This window comes from Phoca vitulina, unplaced genomic scaffold, assembly GCF_004348235.1.
Source record: "Phoca vitulina isolate PV1807 unplaced genomic scaffold, GSC_HSeal_1.0 scaffold4, whole genome shotgun sequence".
Taxonomy (NCBI): Eukaryota; Metazoa; Chordata; class Mammalia; order Carnivora; family Phocidae; genus Phoca; species Phoca vitulina.
Window position 1 is genome coordinate 8,573,426 of NW_022589707.1, and position 23,030 is coordinate 8,596,455.

Below are 23,030 nucleotides of genomic sequence, written 5' to 3' on the forward strand. Positions count from 1 at the left end.
CGACATCGTACTAATGTGCATATTGAGTAGGTCCCTGGCAATCGGTGCTGCCTCTTGTTCTTTTTGTTGAGGTGATTTTTTTCTGTCTTGTCATTTTGTCCAGAGGAGAATAGATGAATGAGAGAACAAAATGCTAACAGGGTAACAATGTCCCCAGAAAATACACACTAAACAAATCAGAAAAGACCTGAAACCGGGGGAAAAGAAAGGGAAAGAAAGAAAAAAGGGAAAGAAAAAAAAAAAAGAAAAAGATAAAAACAAACAAAAACAGAACAAAACAAACAAAAACAGAATATGATCAAATATGATCAGGCTGGTGCATAGATCAGTGCCACACACTAGATTTTGGGTGCATTTTGGTCTGTTAGAAGAAAGGGCCTCCCAGAATTTTAAAGAAAGCAAAACTTATATATGTACAAAAATAAGGGTTAATACGATGAAGGGATGGAATATGACTGTAAAGATGAAAATTATAAAAGATTTTATAAAAGGAATTGATAAGTTGTTTGAAAAAGAGGATTTAAAAAAAAGAAAAAAAAATGAGAGAATGTGATCAGGCAGGAGAGTAGAACAAAACCATACACTAGAGATTTAGGGTATATTTTGATCTGTTAGAAGAAACTGTATCTCAAAATTTTAAAGAGAGAACAACTTATATATATATATATATGCCAAAAGTAAGGGTAAATACTATGAAGGGATAGAATATGACTCTAAAAATGAAAAATAAAAATGTTTTTTAAAAAAGGGATTGATAAGATGTTGGTTGAAAAAGGGAAAAAGAAAAATTTTAAAAAAGTTAAAAAAAAAAATTAACTTTGAAAGACTAAAGAATCATGGTAAAAAAGCCATGGATTCTCTGTGCAGTATTCCCCTAGCACTGGAGTTCTGCCGTTCTCATTGATCAGTAAACTTGGTCTTGGCTGGCTGTTCTCGCTGATCTTCTGGGGGAGGGGCTGTTGCCATGGTTCCCAATGTCTTTGCTGGAGGCGGAATTGCCCCGCCCTTGCCGGTCTGGGCTAAGTAATCTGCTCGGGTTTGCTCTCGGGAGCTTTTGTTCCCTGCAAGCTTTCCATACAGCTTTGGAGGCCGAGAGTGAAAATGGCAGCCTCCCAATCTCCGCCCCAGAGGAGCCGAGAACTTGGGGCCCCCCTCCTCAGTGCGTCCCCAGAGAAAAGCCGTCAGTCACTCCCGTCTCCCGGGTCTCCAGCGGCACTCCGTGCTCACCCGGCCTGTGACCGAGCGTTTCTATCTCTGGCACCCGACCCCATGTGGAGTCCCCAAACCCAGCAGATCCCTGCGTTGTGCTCCCGCGCCGCTCCTCCCGGGGGAAGAATGTGAGTCTCCCCGGATCTGCCACTTGTCGGGTCCCTGCTGGAGGAGCAGTGGCCCGACTGTGCCACGGATCACGGTTTATGACAACCCCGAGCTGAGAGCCCGCACCTGGGCTCCGTCTCTGCAGCTGGCTTCCCCGCTCCGATACCTGGGAGCTCTGCCACACTCAGGCACCCCTGGTCTTTCTGTGACCCTGAGGGTCCTGAGACCACACTGTCGCAGTGAGGGCTCCACCCCCGCTTAGCCAGTGGAGTGACGTCCCTCAGCGGAGCCAACTTCTAAAAGTTCCGATTCTGTGCTCCGCGGCTCTGTCACTTGCCAGAAGCGGCGGATGGAGGCCCCCTCCCCCGCCATCTATCCTCCGAATATCGCCTCGGATTCACTTCTCCCCACGTCCTACCTTCCAGAAAGTGGTCGCTTTTCTGTTCAGAGAGGTGCTGTTATTCTTTTCTTCGATCCCCTGTTGAGTTCGTAGGTGTTCAGAATGGTCTGATCCCTATCCAGCTGAATTCCTGAGACCAGATGAAATCCAGGTCTCCTACTCCTCCACCATCTTGCTCCTCTCCCCTTTAGTGGAGTTTTTATCTGGTTTTGCTATCAGGATAATGCTGGCCTCATGGAATAAATTTGGAAGTTTTCCTTCCATTTCTGTTTTTTGGAATAGTTTGAGAAGAATGGGTATTAAATCTTTAAATATTGGTAGAATTCACCTGTTAAGCCATGTGGCCCTGGACTTTGGCTTGTTGGGAGATATTCGATTACTGATTGAACTTCTTTGCTGACTATTGGTCTGTTCAAGTTTTCTGTTTCTTCCTGTTTCAGTTTTGGTAGTTTTTATGTTTCCCGGAATTCATCCATTTCTTCTGGGTTGTCAAATTTGTTGGCATATAGCTTTTCATAATATTCTCTTGTAATTGTACCTCTGTGGTGTTGGTATTTCTCCTCTCTCATTTGTGATTTTATTTTGGTCCTTTCTCTTTTCTTATAAGTCTGGCTAGGGGTATATCAATTTTATTTTTTTCAAAGAACCAATTGCTGGTTTAATTGATCTGCTCTATTTTTTTTTTTTTTAGTTTATCATTTATTTCTGCTCTAATCTTTATTATTTCCCTCCTTTTGCTTTCTTTAGGCTTCATTTTTCTTTTTCTAGCTCCTTTAGGTATAAGGTTAGGTTGTTTATTTGAGATTTTTCTTACTGCTTGAGGTTGGCCTCTATTACTATATAATTCCCTCTTAGGGTCGCTTTTGCTGCATCCCAAAGGTTTTGGGCCATTGTGTTTTCATTTTCATTTGTTTCCATGTATTTTTTAATTTCTTCTTTGATTTCCTGCTTGACCCATTCATTGTTTACTAGAATGTTGTTTAACCTCCACATATTTGTGGTCTTTCCATATTTTTTCTGTGGTTGACTTCAAGTTCTGTAGCGTTAGGACCAGAAAATATGCATGGTATGATCTCAATCTTTTTGTACTTGTTGAGACCTGATTGTGATGTAGTTGTGATCTATTCTTGAGTATGTCCTGTGTGCACTTGAAAAAAAATGTGTGTTCTGCTTTAGGATGGAATGTTTTGAATGTATCTGTTAGGTCCATCTGGCCCAGTGTTTCATTCAAAGCCATTGCTTCCTTGTTGATTTTCTTCTTAGATGATCTGTCCTTTGATGTAAGTGAGGTATTAAAGTCCCCTGCTATTACTGTATTGCCATCAGTGAGTTCCTTTATTTGTAATTGTTTTATATATTTGGGTTCTCCCACTTTGGGGGCATAAATATTTATAATTGTTAGATCTTCTTGTTGGTTAGACCCCTTTATTATGACAGAGTGCCCTTCATCTCTTGTTACAGTCTTTGGTTTAAAATCTAGTTTGTCTGATATAAGTACTGCTACTCTGACCTTTTTTTGACACTCATTTGCCTGATAAATGTTTCTCTATCCCCTCACTTTCAATCTGCAGGTGTCTTTAGGTCTAAACTATGTCTCTTACAGGCAGCATATAGATGGGTCTTGTTTTTGTATCCATTCTGACACCCTGTCTTTTGATAGGAGCATTTAGTCCATTTACATTTAGGGTAATTTTTGAAATGTATTTAGTGCCATTTTATGGTTTTGTGGTTGTTTCTGGAGTTTTTCTCTGTTCCTTTCTTTGCTACTTTTGGTCTCTCCACTCTGAGTCCCCTTCAATATTGTTTGCAGGGCTGGTTTAGTGGTCATGAACTTCTTTAGTTTTTGTTTGTCTGGGAACCTCTTTATCTCTCCTTCTATTCTGAATGATAGCCTTGCTGGATAGAGAATATTCTTGGCTGCAGATTTTTCCCATTCAGCACTTAGAATATATCATGCCACTTTCTTCTGGCTTGCCAAGTTTCTGTTGAAACATCTGCAGCTAGATTTATGGGTCTTCCCTTGTAAGTTAGGGACTTCTTTTTATTGCTGCTTTTAGGATTTTTTCTTGATCACTGTATTTGCAAATTTAGCTACAATATGTCTAGGTGTTGGCCTGTTGTTGATTTTGATGGGAGTTCTCTGTGCCTCCTGGATCTGGATGCCTGTTTCCTTCCCCAGATTAGGGAAGTTTTCAGCTATTAATTCTTCAAGTAAATTTTCACCCCCTTTCTTTCCCTTCCTCTTCTGGGACTCCTAGGATACTGATGTTACTGCATTTGATGGAGTCATGGAGTTTCCTAAGTCTATTCTCATCCATAATTGTTCTTTTTCTCTTTTGTTCGGCTTCCTTATTTTGTTTTATCTTCTGTATCACTTATTCATTCCTCAGCTTCTCCAGCCTTGTTCAGTGCGTTCAGTTTGTTTCTATTATCAGTTACTGCATTTTTCATTTCTGACTGATTCTTTAACTCTTTCATCTCTGTGGTAAGGGCCTCCCTGAAGTCTTCCATTCTTTTCTAAAGCCAATGAGTATCCTTATGATTGTTGCTTCAAATTCTCCATCAGGCATGTTACTGACCTCTGTTTCACTTAGATTTGTGGCCCTGAGCTTATCTTGTTGTTTCATTTGGGAGGAATTCCTCGATCTTGACATTTTGTCTAACTCTGTCTTCTTCTGTGTTAGAAGAGCCTGTTAGGTCTCCTACTCCTGAGAGTAATGGCTTTATGAAGAAGGGGTCCTATGGTGTCCAGGGCCTGGCCTTTTGGGTGTCTCTGGCATGTGCTGGGTGCACTCTGCTGCTGTGTACTGGCTTCTCTGTCCTTCAGGCCAGCGTCTGCAGAGGCTCCTTGCCTGCAGTGGGCAGTGCTTGGTCCTCAGCCAGAATGTGGTGGGTTTTAACTAGGTGTGCTCTGGTCGCCTGTCAAATGAGACCTGATGTTATTTCCACTAGAACAGAAGCCTTGAGAACTCTCTGGTCAGGAGATGTGGTGGTGTGGGCGTGGGGGTTTCCACTGGTCTTCTGGGGAAGGGTACCAGTGCACTGGGCCTGAGGCGTACTCGCCCAAGGAGGGCAATCCGAGCAGAGCACGGGGTGGGGGTAGGGGAAGCTGCATTTGTTTTCATCTCAGAAAACATAGAAGTCTGTTCAGCTTACAGATATGGCCTGTCCAAACCATTAAAGCCACAGAAAAATACTCTTTTCTCCCCATATAGATAAAAATAGGGAATTGACATATTTCATCTGTGTAATACAGTGTGCTTCTAAAGTTACATTTGAAATATTCAACTTAACATATTTTGGAATAAATTATTTTAAAAGGTCCTTTCTAAGTAAATTTTTTGATACTTTCTAAAAAAATCAAAAGTGTGTACCTAAAGATGATTGCTTTCTATTATTCCACTCAGAATTGTCAAAACAGGAACAAAAGATTTATTTTCTTAACTCTGATATCATTATGTGTCTGAGTCCATTGTTTTCAGTTATAGCCAGCAGCTTCATTTTCCAGAAAAAGAAAAACTCCCGAAAAAGGCACTCCACTCCCAGACCTTCTCTTAAAAATACAGCGATGTCCACTGAGGCCAGACAGCTTCTTGACTTTTCATTTGACAGATGGTGCTTAACAAAATGTGACCAAGTAAAGAGGCTATGTGCTTTGCTTTAGTGAATGAATTAAAAAGTATTGGTATTGGGGGTGCCTGGGTGGCTCAGTCGTTAAGCGTCTGCCTTCGGCTCAGGTCGTGATCCCAGGGTCCTGGGATTGAGCCCCGCATTGGGCTCCCTGCTCGGCGGGAAGCCTGCTTCTCCCTCTCCCGCTCCCCCTGCTTGTGTTTCCTTTCTTGCTGTGTCTCTCTGTCAAATAAAATCTTAAAAAAAAAAAAAAAAAAAAGTATTGGTATTATATAGCTTTAAGAGAATTCTTGAGTTTTGAAAAACCATTCTTTCATAAAACATTCTCCCCATAAATTGTTAAGTACTATTTGCTTATTTATTAAACTTCTGCCAGTTCCTAGAAGAGTTTAGAATTAAGGAAGTACAGATCAATGAAGTCTTGTAGTAAGTGTAAGAAAGTTGCATTAAGAAAGTAGATTATGGGGGTGCCTGGGTGGCTCAGTTGGTTAGGCCTCTGCCTTTGGCTCAGGTCATGATCCCAGGATCCTGGGATCCAAGCCCCCAAATCTATCTCCCTGTTTAGTGGGGAGCCTGCTTCTCCCTCTCCCTCTGTCCCTCCTCCCTGTTTAGGCTCTCTCTCTCTACCTCTCTCTCTCTCAAATAAAATCTTTTTTTAAAAGTATATTATGCCATAAAATTCTATTTTTTAAAAATTATGTTCCACACTCAATATGGGGCTTGAATTCAGTATGCTGAGATTGAGTCACATGCTCTCCTGACTAAGCCAGTCAGGTGCCCCTATGTCATAAGATTCAGCAACAAGAATGTCATGAATGATGTTGCATGTACCCAGCATGCTTGTCAATTCTTTTCGTTGTGTTAGAAGTTTCACTGAATCATCATTTGGGGAGGATTTTCTTTTTTCTTTTTTCAAAATTTATTAGAGTGTGCGAGCATGAGTGGGAGGGGCAGAGGGAGAGGGAGAATCTTTTTTTTTTTTTTTTAAGATTTTATTTTTTTGAGAGCGAGAGGGAGAGCATGCATGCACAGAGGGAGAGGGAGAAGCAGACTCTCCACTGACCAGAGACCCTGACATGGGACTTGATCCCAGGACCCCAAGATCATGACCTGAGCTGAAGACAAGATGCTTAACCGACTGAGCCACCCAGGCACCCCTTCAGAGAGAGTCTTAAGCAGACTCTGCACTGATCTCACGGCCCTGAGATAAAGACCTGAGCCAAAACCAGGAGTCAGATGCTTAACTGCCTGAACCACCCAGGTGTCCCTTGGGGAGGATTTTCTTTACTTCTGGTAGGACCACTTTATACATTTATAGATCTAAAATGGAAGTCTTCTGTTTGATTCCAGAGCTTACCTTTTTGAAATTATATTTGGAATATTCAATTAAACATATTTTGGAATTTGGTCATGAAATGATAATTCCTAAGTGTTTATTTTTCTGATACTTAAAAATTCAAAGTTGTGTGCCTGAGAACACAGATGTCCTGTATTTCATATCCTACATACCTGTACAGAATATCTGGTGTTTGATATATACCAAAACCTGGCTGGGGGAGGAAGGGCAGGGGACTTGAGAAAGTAGGAGCCCAAGTTAACCAATGCTTCCTATGTTCCTCCCTCCAGGTCTACCCCACGATGATACGCGCTCTGGGGATGGGGACCAGTGGTTCCCTGTGTCGGATTGGTGCAATGGTGGCACCGTTTATATCCCAGGTACAGCCCAGGAGTCTCTGTAGGGGGGATGAGTCTAAAGGAGATGGGAAAAATGGGACACTGGGTTCCTTCAAGTTAAGGGTTTAACTGGGGATTTCTGTTTAGGTAATGAGTTTTCTTGAGGGGTTGTTTTCCCATTGTTTGGTGAATTTGGGCAGGGAAAGAGGCTAAGTAAACATTTCCAGGTTTGTAGTTGGTCAATAGCATGTATTTCATTGCGTGCAGGGTTTGGATTTTGTTGGGCATTGTTGCAGTAAGATGGAAAAGAAATGGAGGACACGAGGAGCTTGAGCAGTTGAATGAGAATGGGTTTGAACCCTGATCCTGTCCAGGGGTAAAATTGAGAAACAGAGCATGGAAGTGGAGGGAGGGTGAGTCTAGTGCTAGGGCAAACCAGGTATGGGCTGGGATAAAATCCAGGGGTGGCCTGGACTCATGGGTGCACCCTTGTTTCTGGAGGGAAACAAAGGCAGATATGGTGACCAATGTGGTCATGTTTCCGCAGAGGGGCTGAACACTGTCTGTACTGGTCCTTCTCTTTTTGGCCACAGAAATGGAAATCCACCTGAGCTGGCTGCAGTAAAAAGATGGAGTGAGCCTAGGCTCTGGGAGGGTCTGATCCAAGCAGTGGAGGTGATAGGGACCCAGGCCCTTTCTTCCTGTCTGTCTGGGTCTGTGGTCACTCCTTCACCTTTCTGAGCATTCAGGCTTTACTCTCCTCTCCCTGCAGACCAGTGTGCTATGCTTGTCTGTGTACTCGGCCATCCCAGGAATCCCAAATGTGGATCCTTAGATCCAGCCACCAGAAGACATGGATGCACTCTCTCTGCATCCCTGAAAAGGGACTCTCACTAGCCAGGTCTGGTCAGATGTTCATACTTGAGCTCAATCAGTTGTGGCCAGGAGTCAAGGTTATCTTACACATGCAGTTGGGAAAATGCAGTTTTCAAAGGAAGGGGGTTGTTGTGGGCCAAGCAGACTGTCAGGTGTATTTCCTATAATTTAACACATTTTGCTACCACTAGACAGTTATTCATTTGTTTTTAACTATTCTTGGAGTGTTTTTCCCCACTCACCTTAAGGAAAAATGAGGGCAGCTTTTGTCTAGTGGTTTTCAAAGTTTTTTTTATCCTGCTTTCACCATTTTCAGAAAAAAAACACAGTGGTAAAAGACAGAAGTAAAATATTAATCCTGTTTCTGGATGATCTTATTTTCTGATCTTTAAGTAGAAATTGTATCTCTCTCTCAACCACTTGAAACCTGTCTTTTGGGTATTCGTGGGTATTTACCCTAGAAGCCACACAGCTTTTGGTGGCTTTGTGGATCAGGAAAGATCACCAACGGGGTCCAGGTCTTCTGGGGCCATAGGCTCTGATCTGCTTAGCGTCCTGCAGCCAGTTAAATCACTCCTCTCTCTATGTCCCCCTCATTTGTAAAATAAAGATCAATAATAGCACCCACCACATAGGTTTGTTTTGAGTATTAATACATGGAAGGGTTAATACACGGAAAGCACTTAGCCCAACATTGGACACATAGTAAATACTCAATAAATGTTACCTAATAGCAATGATCACTGATAATGAAGGCCAAATGCTAAATATTCAAATAAATATTTCTCAATAACAAAATACTTCTAAGTCCAGTATTTTGATCATGGTGCAATTGGGATGTTTTGCTTTCTTAACAAATTTGGAATGGCCGGTCAGAATCCGAGATCTGTTCGCTCCTAGGATATTTGCTTGGGTTTGGGGTGGGGTGAGCGGCTCCAAGCAGATAGTAAAGCCTTGGCCTTCCTCTTATCAGCTCTCAGGAGCTGATAATCTGTCTGCCTTCCCTTGGACGTGGTTCTCAAACTTGAGCGCGCATCAGAATTACAGGGCGTAATTGGATAACAAGATTGCTGGATTCCACCCAGAGACTGGTGCTGGTATGGGACCACCAGTGTAGTTCTAACAAGTACTCCCAACGAACCTGATGAGATTGGCCTATGGACTGCGTTCTGGGAGGCCAGGCCATCCACAGGGAAAATACTAACTGGGAGATAAGCTTTACTTTCACTTAATTCTTCCTCTTCCTCCTCCCCTTCCTCTTTTTGCCCTGCATTTAGGAACCTCTTTTTTTTTTTTAAAAGATTTTATTTATTTATTTGAGAGAGAATGAGAGACAGAGAGCATGAGAGGGAGGAGGGTCAGAGGGAGAAGCAGACTCCCCGCCAAGCAGGGAGCCCGATGCGGGACTCGATCCCGGGACTCCAGGATCATGACCTGAGCCGAAGGCAGTCGCTTAACCAACTGAGCCACCCAGGCGTCCTAGGAACCTCTTATAATGACACATTCAACAAGTTGACTTCAAAGTACTTGTCTGCAAATTCTACATACAGTTTGGCAGTTAAAATACCAAAAAAAAAAAAAAAAAAAAAAAAGGACTCAACTAGCTACAATCTCTATCTCCTAGAATAGAATTAAGAGTTTATTCCAATTCAACATTCAGTCACCATTTATTGCCCACTTACTCTGTGCCTGGATTCAGTTCCATTTATTGGTAGCTGTAAAGAAGCCAGACGAGGTTCCAGTGGTGGGTCAGAGCTGGTCTGCACTGGCTTGTGCAAACGAACTGTTAAGTTTTCAAGCAATTTTGCAGGCTGTTTGATGTCACATCGGATCTTGAAATTACCCACGGTGGTAGCATTTGTACCACGGACACCAGCAAATGGTAGCAGAAGACTTTCGGGGGAGGCTGCTGTTGGAGCATCTGGCAGCACGGCAGCACAAGGTTCTCGCTCTCAAGAGACTGACGTTCAAGTTGAAAATTTACCAATATGCAAATAATTAAGATAATTTCACATTATATAAGTGCTTTGGAGGTAATATGATAGTGAATCAAAGTGGTGACAGGTCTTTTTGGGCAAAACCTCTCTGGCAAGGTGACATTGGAGTCGAAACCTGAAATAGGAGAAGTTGACAACTGACAAAGAGAAATCGCATTTCAAGTAGGATGCCTGCTGGTCCAGGGGCCTGGAGATGCCACAGAGATATGTATGTTCCAGGAACAGAAACTAGCTGTGGTGAGCAGAACAGAGACACGTGCAGGGAGAGAAAGTGCTTTATAGGCATCGTGAGGACTTGGGAGTTTTTCCTGAGGAGTAGTGGGAGATAACGTAAGGGTTTTAAGCAGGTAAGTGACATGATCAGTTTTGCCTTTTGAAAAGAGCACTCTGGTTGCTCTATAGTGAATTGTGGGGGTGGGTAGGGCCAGGGCAGAACAAGCTTATGGTAAGACTTTAATCTCACGTTGCCATGCCCTCCGGTGAAACGAGATTTTAGAATTCTGGAAAATGTTTCTCTTAGAAAGATCAAGGAAGAAACTACGTAAAAAATTTACATTTCTGCCCAGAAAAAAAAAAATCTACCATAAATAAGGCTGAAAGCCAAACATTTATCTTTCAGGGCTCTCAAAAAGCCTGAATTGCATTGTCCCAGCTAAGCAGTGATTTTGTTGTCCTATCAGATACCTGACCAGCTACATGGAAACCCAATGAATCAATGCATAAGATTGTATACAGCACCTCACAAGTTAATGGGAATGAAAAAATATGCATTTTATATTTTCATAAGTGATTTCTAATAAGCAATACTTTTTAAAAAGATTTTATTTGAGTGAGAGAGCATGAGTGGGGGGCTGGGGGAGGGGGGTGGAGAAGCAGACTCCCTGCTGAGCAGGGAGCCAGAAGGGGGGCTCGATCCCAGGACCCCAGCATCATGATCTGAGCCGAAGGCAGACGCTTAACTGACTGAGCCACCCAGGCGCCCACGCTAATAAGCATTACACTTACTGAGAAACCGTACACGTATATTGTCAAAAATAAACAATGCTGGACACTAGTTAGAGGGACAAGGGAGTATTTTGGTCAGTAATAACTATTGCAATAGGGAAAAAGAGCCTAGGGCAAACTGAATTCAAATTTTGTTTGCACAGGGGTGACGCGTTTTACAGGGAGAATGCGAGGGTGGGATAGTAGAGTAAGGGAAGTGAAAAATTGCAAAAAATGGAAAGGAGGGGTTTGGCCCATGTGAAACCCAGACAAAGGTCCTATCTCCAGGTGTTGACTGGAACAAACAGTAAATTTGGGGGGCAGACTTGAGTTTCTCATGCAGGCACATGAAGGGAAACGGAGGGTCATCCTGGGGATGTGGCCTTCAGCTGTTAGAAACTGAGCTAGTGTTTGTTCTGGTCTTTTATAGACCAAGGTTGGGGCCCGGGTGAGAAGAGGCTTAGAGCAGTCTGGCTAGAGTTTGGTCAAGGAGAGGGTCTTTGTCAATGTTTTGTGGGTCATAAATAGGCTTGTGTTTATTGTGTTTTCAATGGCTTGATTTCCATGTGATTTTTTTCTTCTACACCAAAACACAGAAAATTACAAATTTGAGTTAAAATTTCACTACCTCCCATTTTATCTGAGATAACAATTTATTTTTTTCATTTTTAAGTTTAAGAGAGAGTGCAAGCTGGGAGAGGGGCAGAGAGTGAGAGAGAGAGAAGCAGACTCCTGCTGAGTGTGGAGCCTGATGCGGGGCTCAATCTCATGACCCTGAGATCATGACCTGAGCCAAAATCAAGAGTTGGACTCTTAACTAACTGAGCCACCTGGGCACCCCACAAATACAAATATTTTAATGAAGTTCTTTCACTCTAACTGTATGTATGTATGAACGAACATGTGTATGTACATGTATATACATTGTACCTAAATATCACAATTCATATACTTTTTAAAATTGAGATATAAATGACATGTAACATGCTAGTTTCAGGTGTACAACATAATGATTGGGTATATGTATATATTATGATCACCACCATAAGTGTAGTTCACATCCATCACAAATTTTTCTTGTGATGAGAATTAAGATTTATTCTCTCAGCTACTTTTGAATATACAATATGGTATTATTATAGTCCCCATGCTGTATATTATATCCCCGGGAATTATTTTATAACTGGAAGTTTGTATCTTTTGATGCCCTTTACCCATTTTGCACACCACCACCCCCCCACCAGACCTCCTGCTTTTGGCAACCACCAATCTGTTCTCCATATCTGTGAGTTTGGGTTTTTTGTTTTGTTTTGTTTTTTTCAGATTCCACACATAAGTGACATCATATGGTATTTGTCTTTTTCTGTCTGGCTTATTTCATTTAACATAGTGCCCTCAGGGTCCATCCATGCTGTTGCAAGTGCCGGGATTTCTTCTTTTCTTTGGCTGAACAGTACGTCACTGTATATGTATACCATATTCTTTCTATCCATTTATCCATCGGTGGACATAGGTTGTTTCCATGTCTTGGCTATTGTAAATAATGCTTCAATATATGTGGGAGTACATATTTTTCTTCAAATTTGTGTTTTCAGTTCTTTCGGATAAATACCCAGGAGTAGAATTGCTGGATCACAGCATAGTTCTATTTTTCATGTTTTGAGGAACCTCCATACTGGTTTTTATAGTGGCTATCCCAATTTATATTCCCACCAACAGTAAACAAGTGTTCTGTTTTCTCTGTCTTTACCAACCCCTCATTACTTGTCTTTTTTTTTTTAAATTTATTTGAGACAGAGCTTGAGTACGAGGGTGAGAGAGGGAGAGGGAGAAGCAGACTCCCCGCTGAGCGGAGAGCCCCATGAGGGGCTCGATCCCAGGACCCTGAGATCATGACCTGAGCCAAAGACAGACGCTTAACCGACTGAGCCACCCAGGTGCCCTTTGTCTTTTTTGATAATAGCCATCCTGACAGGTGTGAGGTGATAGCTCATTGAAATTTTGATTTGTATTTCTCTGATGATGAGTGATGTTGAGCACCTTTTCATGCACCTATTGGCCAACTGAACGTCTTCTTTGGAAAATACCTGTTCAGATCTTCTGCCCGTTTTTCAATGAGATTTTTAGGGTTTTTTCGTTACTGAGTTGTATGAATTCCTTATATATTTTGGACATTAACCTCTTATCAGATATGATTTGAAAATATTTTCTCCCATTCTGTCGGTTGTCTTTTCATTTTGTTGATGGTTTTCCTTTACTGTGCAGAAGCTTTTTAGTTTGTAGTCCCACTTGTTTATTTTTGCTTTTATTTCCTTTCCTCTTGGTATCAAATCCAAAGAAATCAAGTCTGCCTCTGGTTTCTTCTAGGAGTTTTATGATTTGGGGTCTTAATATTGAAGTCTTTTATCAATTTTGAGTTGATTTTTATGTATGAGTTAAGATAGTAGTCTAGTTTCATTCTTTTACGTATAGCTGTCCTATTTCCCCAACACCACTTATTGAAGAGACTCTCCTGTCTCCATTGTATATTCTTGGCTCATCTGCTGTAAATTAATTGACTACATGTACATGGGTTTGTTTCTGGGCTCTCTATTCTGTTTTATTGATCCGTGTTTCTGTTCTTAGGCCAGTGTCATACTGTCTCGATTCGTATAGCTTTTTAATATAGTTTGAAATCTGCAAATGTGATGATGCTTCCAGCTTTGCTTTTCTTTCTCAAGATTGCTTTGGCTATTTGGGGTCTTTTATGGTTCTATATGAGTTTTAGGATTGTTTGTTCTATTTCTGGGAAAAAAGTTCCATTTGAATTTTTTTAGGGATTGCACTGAATCTAGATTACTTTGGGTAGTATGGACATTTAAAAATATTAATTCTTCCCATTCATGAGCATGGAATATCTTTCCATTTATAACTTCAATTTCTTTCATCAGTGTTTCATTGTTTATATATTATAGATTTTTCACCTTCTTGGTTAAATTTATTCCTAGGTATTTTTTTTTGGGGGGGGGGTACAATTATAAATGGGATCATTTTCAATTTTTCTTAGTTTGTTAGTAGTGTATAGAAAACAACATATTTTTTATATATTGATTTTGTATCCTGCAACTTCACTGAATTCATTTATTCTAACAGTTTTGGGTGGCATCTTTAGCGTTTTCTGTATATCCTGTTTCTGCAAACAGTGACAGTTTTGCATTGTGCTTTCATATTTTGATGCCTGTTATTTCTTTATTGCTCTGCCTAGGATTTCCAATACTGTGTTGAATAAAAGTGGGGAAAGTTTGTATCCTTGTCTTATTCCTGACCTGAGAGGAAAAGCTTTTTATCTTTTCCCCACTGAGTATAATGTTAATTGCAGGCTTGTCAAATACGGGCTTTATTATGTGGAAGTATGCTTCCTTTATATCCACTTTGTTGAGAGTTTATCATAAATGGATGTTGAATTTTGTCAAATGCTTTTTCTACATCTTTTGAGATAATCAGGATTTTTATTGTTCATTTTGTTTAGTATATCACATTGATTTGTGGATGTTAAACCATCTCTGCATCCCTAGAATAAATCTCACTTGATTATGATGTATGATCTTTTTAACATACTATTGAATTTAGTTTGTTAATGTTTTGTTGAGGATTTTTACATCTATGTCCATTAGACATGTTGGCCTATTATTTTTTCTTGGGACATCCTTGTCTGGTTTTGGTATCAGGGTAATGCTGGCCTTGTAAAGTGAGTTTGGAAGTGTTCCAAACTTCCATGTCTTGAAGGAGGTTAAGAAGGATTGGTATTAATTCTTTAAATGTTTGATAGAATTCACCAGTGAAGTTGTCTGGTCCTGGACTTTGGTTTGTTGGGAAGTTTTTGATTACTGATTCAATCTCCTTACTAGTAATTGTTCTGTTTAGATTTTCTATTTCTTCATGATTCAGTCTTAGTAGATTGTATGTTTCTAGGCATTTATCCATTTCTTCTAGGTTGTCCAAGTTGTTGGCATATAATTGTTCATAGTAGTCTCTTATGATCCTTCATATTTCTGTGGTATCAATTGTAACATTTCCTTTTTTCTTCCCCCTAAGGTTTTATTTATTTATTTGACAGCGAGAGAGCACAAGCAGGGGGAGTGGCAGAGGGAGAGGGAGAAGCAGGCTCCATGTTCAGCAGGGAGCCTGATGCGGGGCTCGATCCCAGGACCCTGGGATCATGACCTGAGCCAAAGGCAGACGCTTAACTGACTGAGCCACCCAGGCTCCCCCCACCTGTTTTCTTTAAGATTTTGTTTGTAACATTTCCTCTTTCATTTCTGATTTAATTTGAATCCTCTCTCTTCTTTTCTTGGTGAGTCTAGCTAAAGGTTTGTCATTTTTTTTTAAAAAAAAATAGCTCTTAGTTTCATTGATCTTTTCTATTGTCTTTTTAGTCCCTATTTCATTTATTTACACTTTGATCTTTGTTATTTCCTTCCTTCTACTAACTTCAGCCTTGGTTCGTTCGTTTTTTCTAGTTCCTTGAGGTATAAAGTTAGGTTTTTTAGTTGAGACCTTTCTTGTTTCTTGATGTAGGCCTTTATCACTATTAACTTCCTTCTTAGAACTGCCTTTGCTATATCCATAAATTTTGGTATGTTGTATTTCCATTTTCATTTGTCTCAGGGTATTTTTTGATTTCTCCTTTGATTTGTTCTTTGACCCGTTGGCTGTTCAGTAGCATGTTGTTTAATCTCAACATATCTGTAAAATTTCCAATTTCCTTCTTATAATTGATTTCTAGTTTCATACTATTTGGGTTGGAAAAGGTGCTTGATAGGATTTCAGTTTTCTTAAATTTATTAAGGCTTGTTTTGTGGCTTATCACATTATCTATCCTGGAGAATATTCCATGTATGCTTGAGAAAAATGTGTATTCTGTTGCTTTTGGAGGGCATCTTCTGTGTATATGTTAAGTTCTTCTGGTCTAAGGTGTCATTTAAGGCCAGTATTTCCTTATTGATTTTCTGTCTGGACAATCTATCATTGAAAGTGGGGTATTAAAGTCTCCTACTATTATTGCTGTCTGTTTTGTCTTTGATCTGTTAATACTTGCTTTGTATATTTAGGTGCTCCTGTGATGAGTGTGTAAATATTACAAATGTTATATCCTTTTGTTGGATTGATCCCTTTATCATTATGTAATTATGTCTCTTTGTCTCTTATCATATAGTCTTTGTCTTAAAGTCTATTTTGTCTGATAAAATATAGGTACCACAGCTTTCTGTTTCTATTTTCATGGAGTATCTTTTTCCATCCCTTCACTTTGAGTCTGTGTGTGTCTTTACATCTGAAGTGAGTCTCTTGTAGAGAACATACAGAGGGGTCTTGTTTTCTTATCCATGCATTTAAAGTAATGACTGATGTGTATGCACTTATTAGCATTCCATTCATTGTTTTCTGGCTTTGTTCCTTCTTATTCTTCTCTTGCTTTTGTGATTTGATCATTATCTGTAGTGGTAGGCTTGGATTCCTTATCTTTTGTGTATCTACTCTAGGTTATTGCTTTGTGACTTATGAGGCCTATGTAAGACTTCTTACAGATATAACAAAGTTAGTAGAAGGAAGGAAATAACAAAGATCAAAGTGGAAATAAATAGAGACTAAAAAGACAATAGAAAAGATCAATGAAACTAAGAGTTTAAGTTGATAATAACTTAAATTTGAACTCATTCGTAGGCTATACATTTTTTACTCCCCTCCACATTCTGTTTTTGATGTCACAGTTAACATCTTTTTATCTCGAGTATCCATCAACAGATTGTTGTAGTTGCTTTTACTACTTTTATTTTTTATTTTTTATTTTTTTTAAAGATTTTATTTATTTATTTGAGAGAGAATGGGAGAGAGAGCACGAGAGGGGGGAGGGTCAGAGGGAGAAGCAGACTCCCTGCTGAGCAGGGAGCCCGATGCGGGACTCGATCCCGGGACTCCAGGATCATGACCTGAGCCGAAAGCAGTCGCTTAACCAACTGAGCCACCCAGGCGCCCTGCTTTTACTACTTTTAGAGTGGGGCAGAGGGAGAGGGTGAAGCTGGTGTCTGCTGGTCTCTATCTCTGGAGAGCATTGTAGTCAGCCCCTAAATGTTGGTTGAAGTAGAAGCCTGCCCCTCAGGCCACAGCTTGAAGATAAATGAAAAGGCCTCTGGGTTGTGTTTCCATCTGCTGTGTCACACTGTACTCTGGGTGAGGGCAGAAGGCAGACAGTTTAGAACTGTTTCTGTTGGTTGGGGTCCTATGAGACCCATGAACATAAGTTCTGTTGGCCACCAGAACCAGGTGATCTGGCGGTGCCCCTGGCTGGCAGCCACCAAATCTGGGGCAGACATATGTCTAAGCTCTTTTCCAGGAGATACTGGTGACCTGGAGTGAGCCAGAGGGAGAGGAAGAAGATAGCACCCACCCCCCGAAGTATCTGGAGAGGAATACAGTTGGCCCCTTGATGTCTAGTATTGAGTTAGGAGCCTACCTTCAGGCTGAAGCTATGAAGATAAGCTAATAGCCCCCTTTTCCAGAAAGATGGAGTTTCAGTCTGCTAGCTCTCCACGCTATGTCCTGCAGTGTAGCTGGTTAAGAATTCTTTGTTGGTTACAGTCCTGTGGGATGTCAGCTCTGCTAGCCGTCACATCCAGGTGATCAGGAGGTGTCCCCTGGGCATTAGCCACAAAAACTAGGGCACCAGACATGTGCCCAAGTTCCTTGGAGATACCAGATGTCTGGAGCAAGGCTGAGGGAGAGTGTAAAGTTGGTACCTGCTGGTCTCAATCTTTGGAGAGTATTTCAGTAGATTCCTAGCTGTGTGTTCAAGTAGATGCTTGCTTGCCCATCAGGGTGATGCTTTACAATAAGCAAATAGGCCTCTTTCATAAAAAGACTGCATGTGTTTCACTGGGCTGCCTCTGCACCGGGCCCTGGCTGGGGAGGGGGGGGTGTATAGGGGGTTAGGGGTGTAGTGGTTGGCCAGGTGAGTTCATGTGAGCCCTTCAAGAATGGTTTCTCAGTTTTCTGTGGCTGCGGGGATCTCATGGATACGAACCCATTGGCTTTTATAGCTAGATGTTATGGGAGCTCATCTCTCAGGTGCACGTCTTAGAAGTTGGGGTGTCAGATGTGGGACTCAAACCCATAGCTCCTCAGGGAGAAGCCTGGAGTTCTAAGCTCCTTCCTGACTGTGATGGCTGCACCAGGAGAGGGATTTAGGGCAAGATTGTGTCTCAGCCTCTCCTACTTTTTTGATGTGGGTTTTTTTCTTGTTTGCCCTATCTGTAGGAGTTGCTCAGCTAGCTTTTGGATTTCTTTCAGAGGAAATTACTTCATATATACCTGTAGATTCGGTCTGTCCATGAAACGAGGTGAGTTTAGGATCCTCCTGTGTTGCCATCTTGAAGAGAAACTTTCATATACTTTTTATAGCCTGCTTTTTGCATGCAACAATATGTTGCAGACATTTTTCATATCAATAAAAAGTCAACCCCTGTATTCATGCTGAAAAATATATCCTCCTTTGTATACTCCAAAAGTAACTTTTCAGTTACTTTATCAGTTCTGTATTGTTAAATGTCTAGACTACTCGATATTTTTCTAACATAAATAACAGTAATGAGCATCCTTGCACTTACATTTTTAATCCAACTATTGCAATTATCTCTTTAGGATAAATTCCTAAAAATTGTAGGTAGGTCAAGGGGTCTGCTCATTTTCCATTTTGATACATTGTGCTAACACTCTCTTTGGGAAGGTTGTACAAGTGAGGAAGGTCCTGCTGCTTCACATATTTGTCAACCGGTTTTGTTAGTCTTTGTTGTATTTGCAAATCTCACTGGCAATAAATGATATCTCTTTGTCACTGTAATTAGTCCTTCTTTGGTGAGTAATGAGACTGAATGTTCTTTTCACATTTTAACTGGGTATTTTATCTTTTTTTAGCTTGCCCATTCAGGGTCCTTCCCATTTTTCAATTCAGTCTTTAAAACTTGGATTTGTGAGAATCCTTCCTGTGTATAAAGAATTCAACCATTTTTCTGACATATTGCAAATATTCCCCCAATTTTCCATTTGTCTTTCATTCTTGTTTCTGTTCTCCTTGCTTTGTACAGAAAATGTAAGTTCATAGACCCTCATGTTTATCGATGTTTTCTTTACAACTTCTGTGGTTTGTGATTAGGATTATGAAAATATACTTCTCTCTTCCAGTCCTTTGTGGCCTTCTCTTTTTTGGGGGAGAGGATATATAAGCATTTTATTGAAGTATAACACATAAAAGCATACAAATCCTAAGTGTACAACTTAATCAGCCTTCACGAAGTGAATGCATCCCAGATTCTGACCCAGAAACTCCTGACCTGTCCTCTTCCAGGCCAATGCGATACTGCAGTAGAAGGCCCAATGTGATTTCCTAATTGGTGGGCCAGTGGTCCCTACACACTTAATTTAATAACCCATTTTTTACTCCTGGGTTAGAAATGTCTGTTTGCTTACATTTCCACGATTGGTCTATTTCTAGCCTCGCTATTTTAGTCCATTGATCTGTCTGGTTTCGTCATTGTCATATTCTTCTCCTTAGTTGAATGATATTTATAGTACATTTTCAAAACTGGCTGCCTAAGCCCGACCTCATTGTTCTTTCTCAGATAAGCATCAGAGCCTCCCCTCTCTGCCCAAATCCTATTAAGATTTTAATTATTAATTCATTAAATGTATCTTAATTTAGGAAAAAGTGACTTTCTTCCTAAGAGCAGAGTTTGTCTCCAATTTTTCAATGTTTGTTCTATGCTCCTTGCTGACATTTTACTGTTTTCTTCTAAGAGATCCTGAATATCTTGTTAAGTTTATTCTTAGGCATTTTAAGGCTTTTCATTGTTGTGAATAGATTGTTTTCTTTCATTATAAATTCTAGTCTCACAGTTTGAGTTGTATTTGGAAAGGCTAATGAGTGTCGAACTCAATCCTAATGGTTTTTCATCTGAGCCTTTTGAGTTTTTCAGGTTTATAATCACATCTGTCTTGTGATTTCAAAGGATATGGGCATGTTTTGCTCATTTTTGTATTTCTCCTCCTCCAGGGCCTGGCATGTAGTGGGCATCGAAGCATTTTGTGAATGCTTTTTTTTTTTTTCCTGGAGAGAAAATGAAATTTTTTTTTTTTTTTTTTTTTGTTTAAGTAATCTCTACACCCAATGTGGGGCTTGAACTCCTGACCCCTAGATCAAAAGTCACATACTCCTTTGAGCCAGCTAGGCACCCTTGAATTTATCTTTTATCTTGATTTTGTATCCAACTACTTTATTGAAAGAGCTTGAGTCAGTTTAAGTCCTTGGAAAAGCAGATGTTAACAACTGCACATGCAAGAGATTAGGGTAAATGAGAGAGGGAGCAGGAGTGGGCAGGGGAAGCCTCCCAGCCACGGTGCCGGTAACAGCAGTGAGGGTCCCATTAGCCAGTGTTTTACTTTGTTAGTGAACCATTAGGTTTTATCTACCAGTATTTTATTTATAATTTTTGAATCAACACTCACGTGTGAGAGGGCAGTTGGATTTTTGTATTTTATTTTTGTTAGGTTTCACAGTCACTGTCATCCCGGTTTCATAAAAAAGAAACTGGAAGCTTTTCTTTCCCTGGATCCTTCCTTGGAGATTCAAAAGAACTCATCTGTGAAAGTGAATCCTGGCACTTTTGAGGATGCACTTTTTGGCCACTGTGTATTTCTGGTGTTTTGGTTCTCCTGGTTTTTTTTTATCTTCTCTTGAGTAAATGTCAGGAAACATTTTTTATTGAATATTTATGCAAATTTGTTAACAAAGAACTCTGGGGACTATTCTCTTTGGTTTTTTTTCCTATTCTGTGTTAGTGATTATTTCCTCTTTTACATTCTTAATTCCATACATTTATATATTTCCACTATAATTCATAATTTATCAAGTCAATTTGTTTCTGATTTGCAATTTATTTAGGCTTGTTTTTATTAATTTTTTTACACTAGTTTCTCAGGTACTTCTTGAGTTGGAAGTATAGTTTGGGGTTTTTCCTTTTTATTAACAAGGCTTATTTTTAGATATATGTATTTTTAAAGATCTTATTTGAGAGAAAGAGAGCACAAGCAGGGGGAGGGGCAAAGGGAGAGGGAGAAGCAGACTCCCCGCTGAGTGGGGAGCCTGCTTTGGGACTTGATCCCAGGACTCTGGGATCATGACTTGAGCCAAAGGGAGATGATTAACTGACTGAGCCACCCAGATGCCCCTAGATATTTTTCCAAATATCAAAATATGCTTGTTATATAATTCCAAATATAGAAATGTGTAACTGAGAAAGTGAAAATTCTCTATCACCAGAACTAACCACTGTAAGTGTTAATAGCTTGGGGCATATTCTTCCAGATTGTTTTCTATGCATGTATTTGTCTTTCTGGGTGTGTATGTACCAGTAATATTTGTGTGTATTCTATAGATGCATGTATATATGTAGGTACACATACTTCCATGAATATGTACATTATCTATCTACATCTATCTGTATCCATGTTATAGTCACCTGTGGAGAATGATGGAATGCCCCCCATATTTTCATCGTTAAGTCAGGACTGATGATGTATACACACATCAACAGGGTATGAAAAGGTTTTGTTGTTGTTGTTTTTTTTTTTTTACTTAATTACATAGTTGAGGTCCCTGGGAGAGCAGGACAGCCCTCTCAAGCAGCTCCTAATCGACCTTGAGAGGGCAAGGCAAGGAGACTGGCTGGAGTTTTTATTGTGGCTGGGGTGCGGGTTCCCACACCAGGGCAGCGGCTTGTGTGGTTTGGATCTTTTGTTGGCCCCCAGGCTGTCTTACCAGTTCAGAGGTTGGGGCAGAAGAAGAGGAGGAGGGAAGGGTGAGGCTTAAGGGCTGGCAGCAGTCATCAGATGGAGTCTGACTCTTCTTTACACTATTTATGTCTATCTGAGTATACATGTAGCTAGGCCCCTATATAAACACACACAAACTGTCCATCTCTCCACACATATCTACATGTTGCAACTGTCTTCATATTAATAATCTTTTTAAGTTAGTAAATGTAGATTAACCTCATTCTTTCAAGTAAGTGCATGGATTTCCATTGCATGGATGTGCCATAATTAGCTGTTATTTGGTGGATGAATTAATCATTTCTGTGTTCTTTCTGCTTTTACAAACAATGGGACACTGACCATCACGCACACTACACCTTTTTACACGGGCAACTATATTTGCCATTCAATAGCACTGAACTCTTTCATGTTATAGATACTATACAAATCAAGGTCCCACATTTTTTGAAGTTATATTCTAGTGGAGAATGGATGAGGGACAAGGGACAAATGGTTTATTAATATGTTAGTATAATTAATGCTATGTAAACCTAGAAAACAGAGAAAGGAGATAGTGATGGGGGTGGTCTGCTAGTTAGGGAGCCCCTCCTCACCCCCTTCCCCCCTGTAATAGGGCAGAGAGATGTGGGAATGACTATGGAATATGTCTGAGTGAAAAAGCATGATTTTGTAGAAAAAGTCTGTTGGATAATTTTTAAGTCGAATGTGTATGTATCTTAAATTATGATGATCTTGTCAAATTATCTTCTCTAAAAAAAATATGCACTCCTGGATATAACATATTAACACTTTTTTTTTTTTTTTTTTAAGATTTATTCATTTTTAGAGGGGGAGTGAGTGAGCATGAGGGGAGGGGCAGAGGCAGAGGGAGAGGTGGAGAAACCCAAGCAGACTCCGTGCCGAGTGAGCCTGACATGTGGCGCAGAACCCCATGTGGGTCTCAATCCCACGACCCTGAGATGGTGGACCTAAGCTGAAACCTTAGGGTCGGGCACTTTGACTGCACTCCCAGGCGCCCATATTCTTAAGCAAGCATCTGTGTTCTCTTTCCTTCCTCATCAAAAAGGATGGTAACCTTTTTTTTTTTAAATCTTTTTCAATATGGTAGACAATAAATTATATCTTAATTTGTACTTTGTTCATTATTAGTAAAGCTGAACATCTTTCATATGTTTATTATACATTTTTATTTTTTGGCAAAGTGCTTATTGATGTGATTAGCAACTCTCTTACAGGCCATTAGCCATTATTATACTAGATATTTTTTCAATGTTTGTGGTTTGCCTTTT

The 23,030-nt window shown here is 40.3% G+C and overlaps 1 protein-coding gene across 2 annotated transcripts in view; it reads left to right on the top strand.

Moving 5' to 3' along the window:
* SVOPL (SVOP like) overlaps positions 1-23,030 on the top strand; it is a 68,270-nt gene that overhangs the window by 41,030 nt on the left and 4,210 nt on the right. For both annotated transcript variants that reach the window (XM_032401162.1, XM_032401164.1), the window contains one exon: positions 6,974-7,063. In XM_032401162.1, the coding sequence (XP_032257053.1) occupies positions 6,974-7,063 (90 nt within the window). The remainder of the gene's footprint in view (positions 1-6,973; positions 7,064-23,030) is intronic.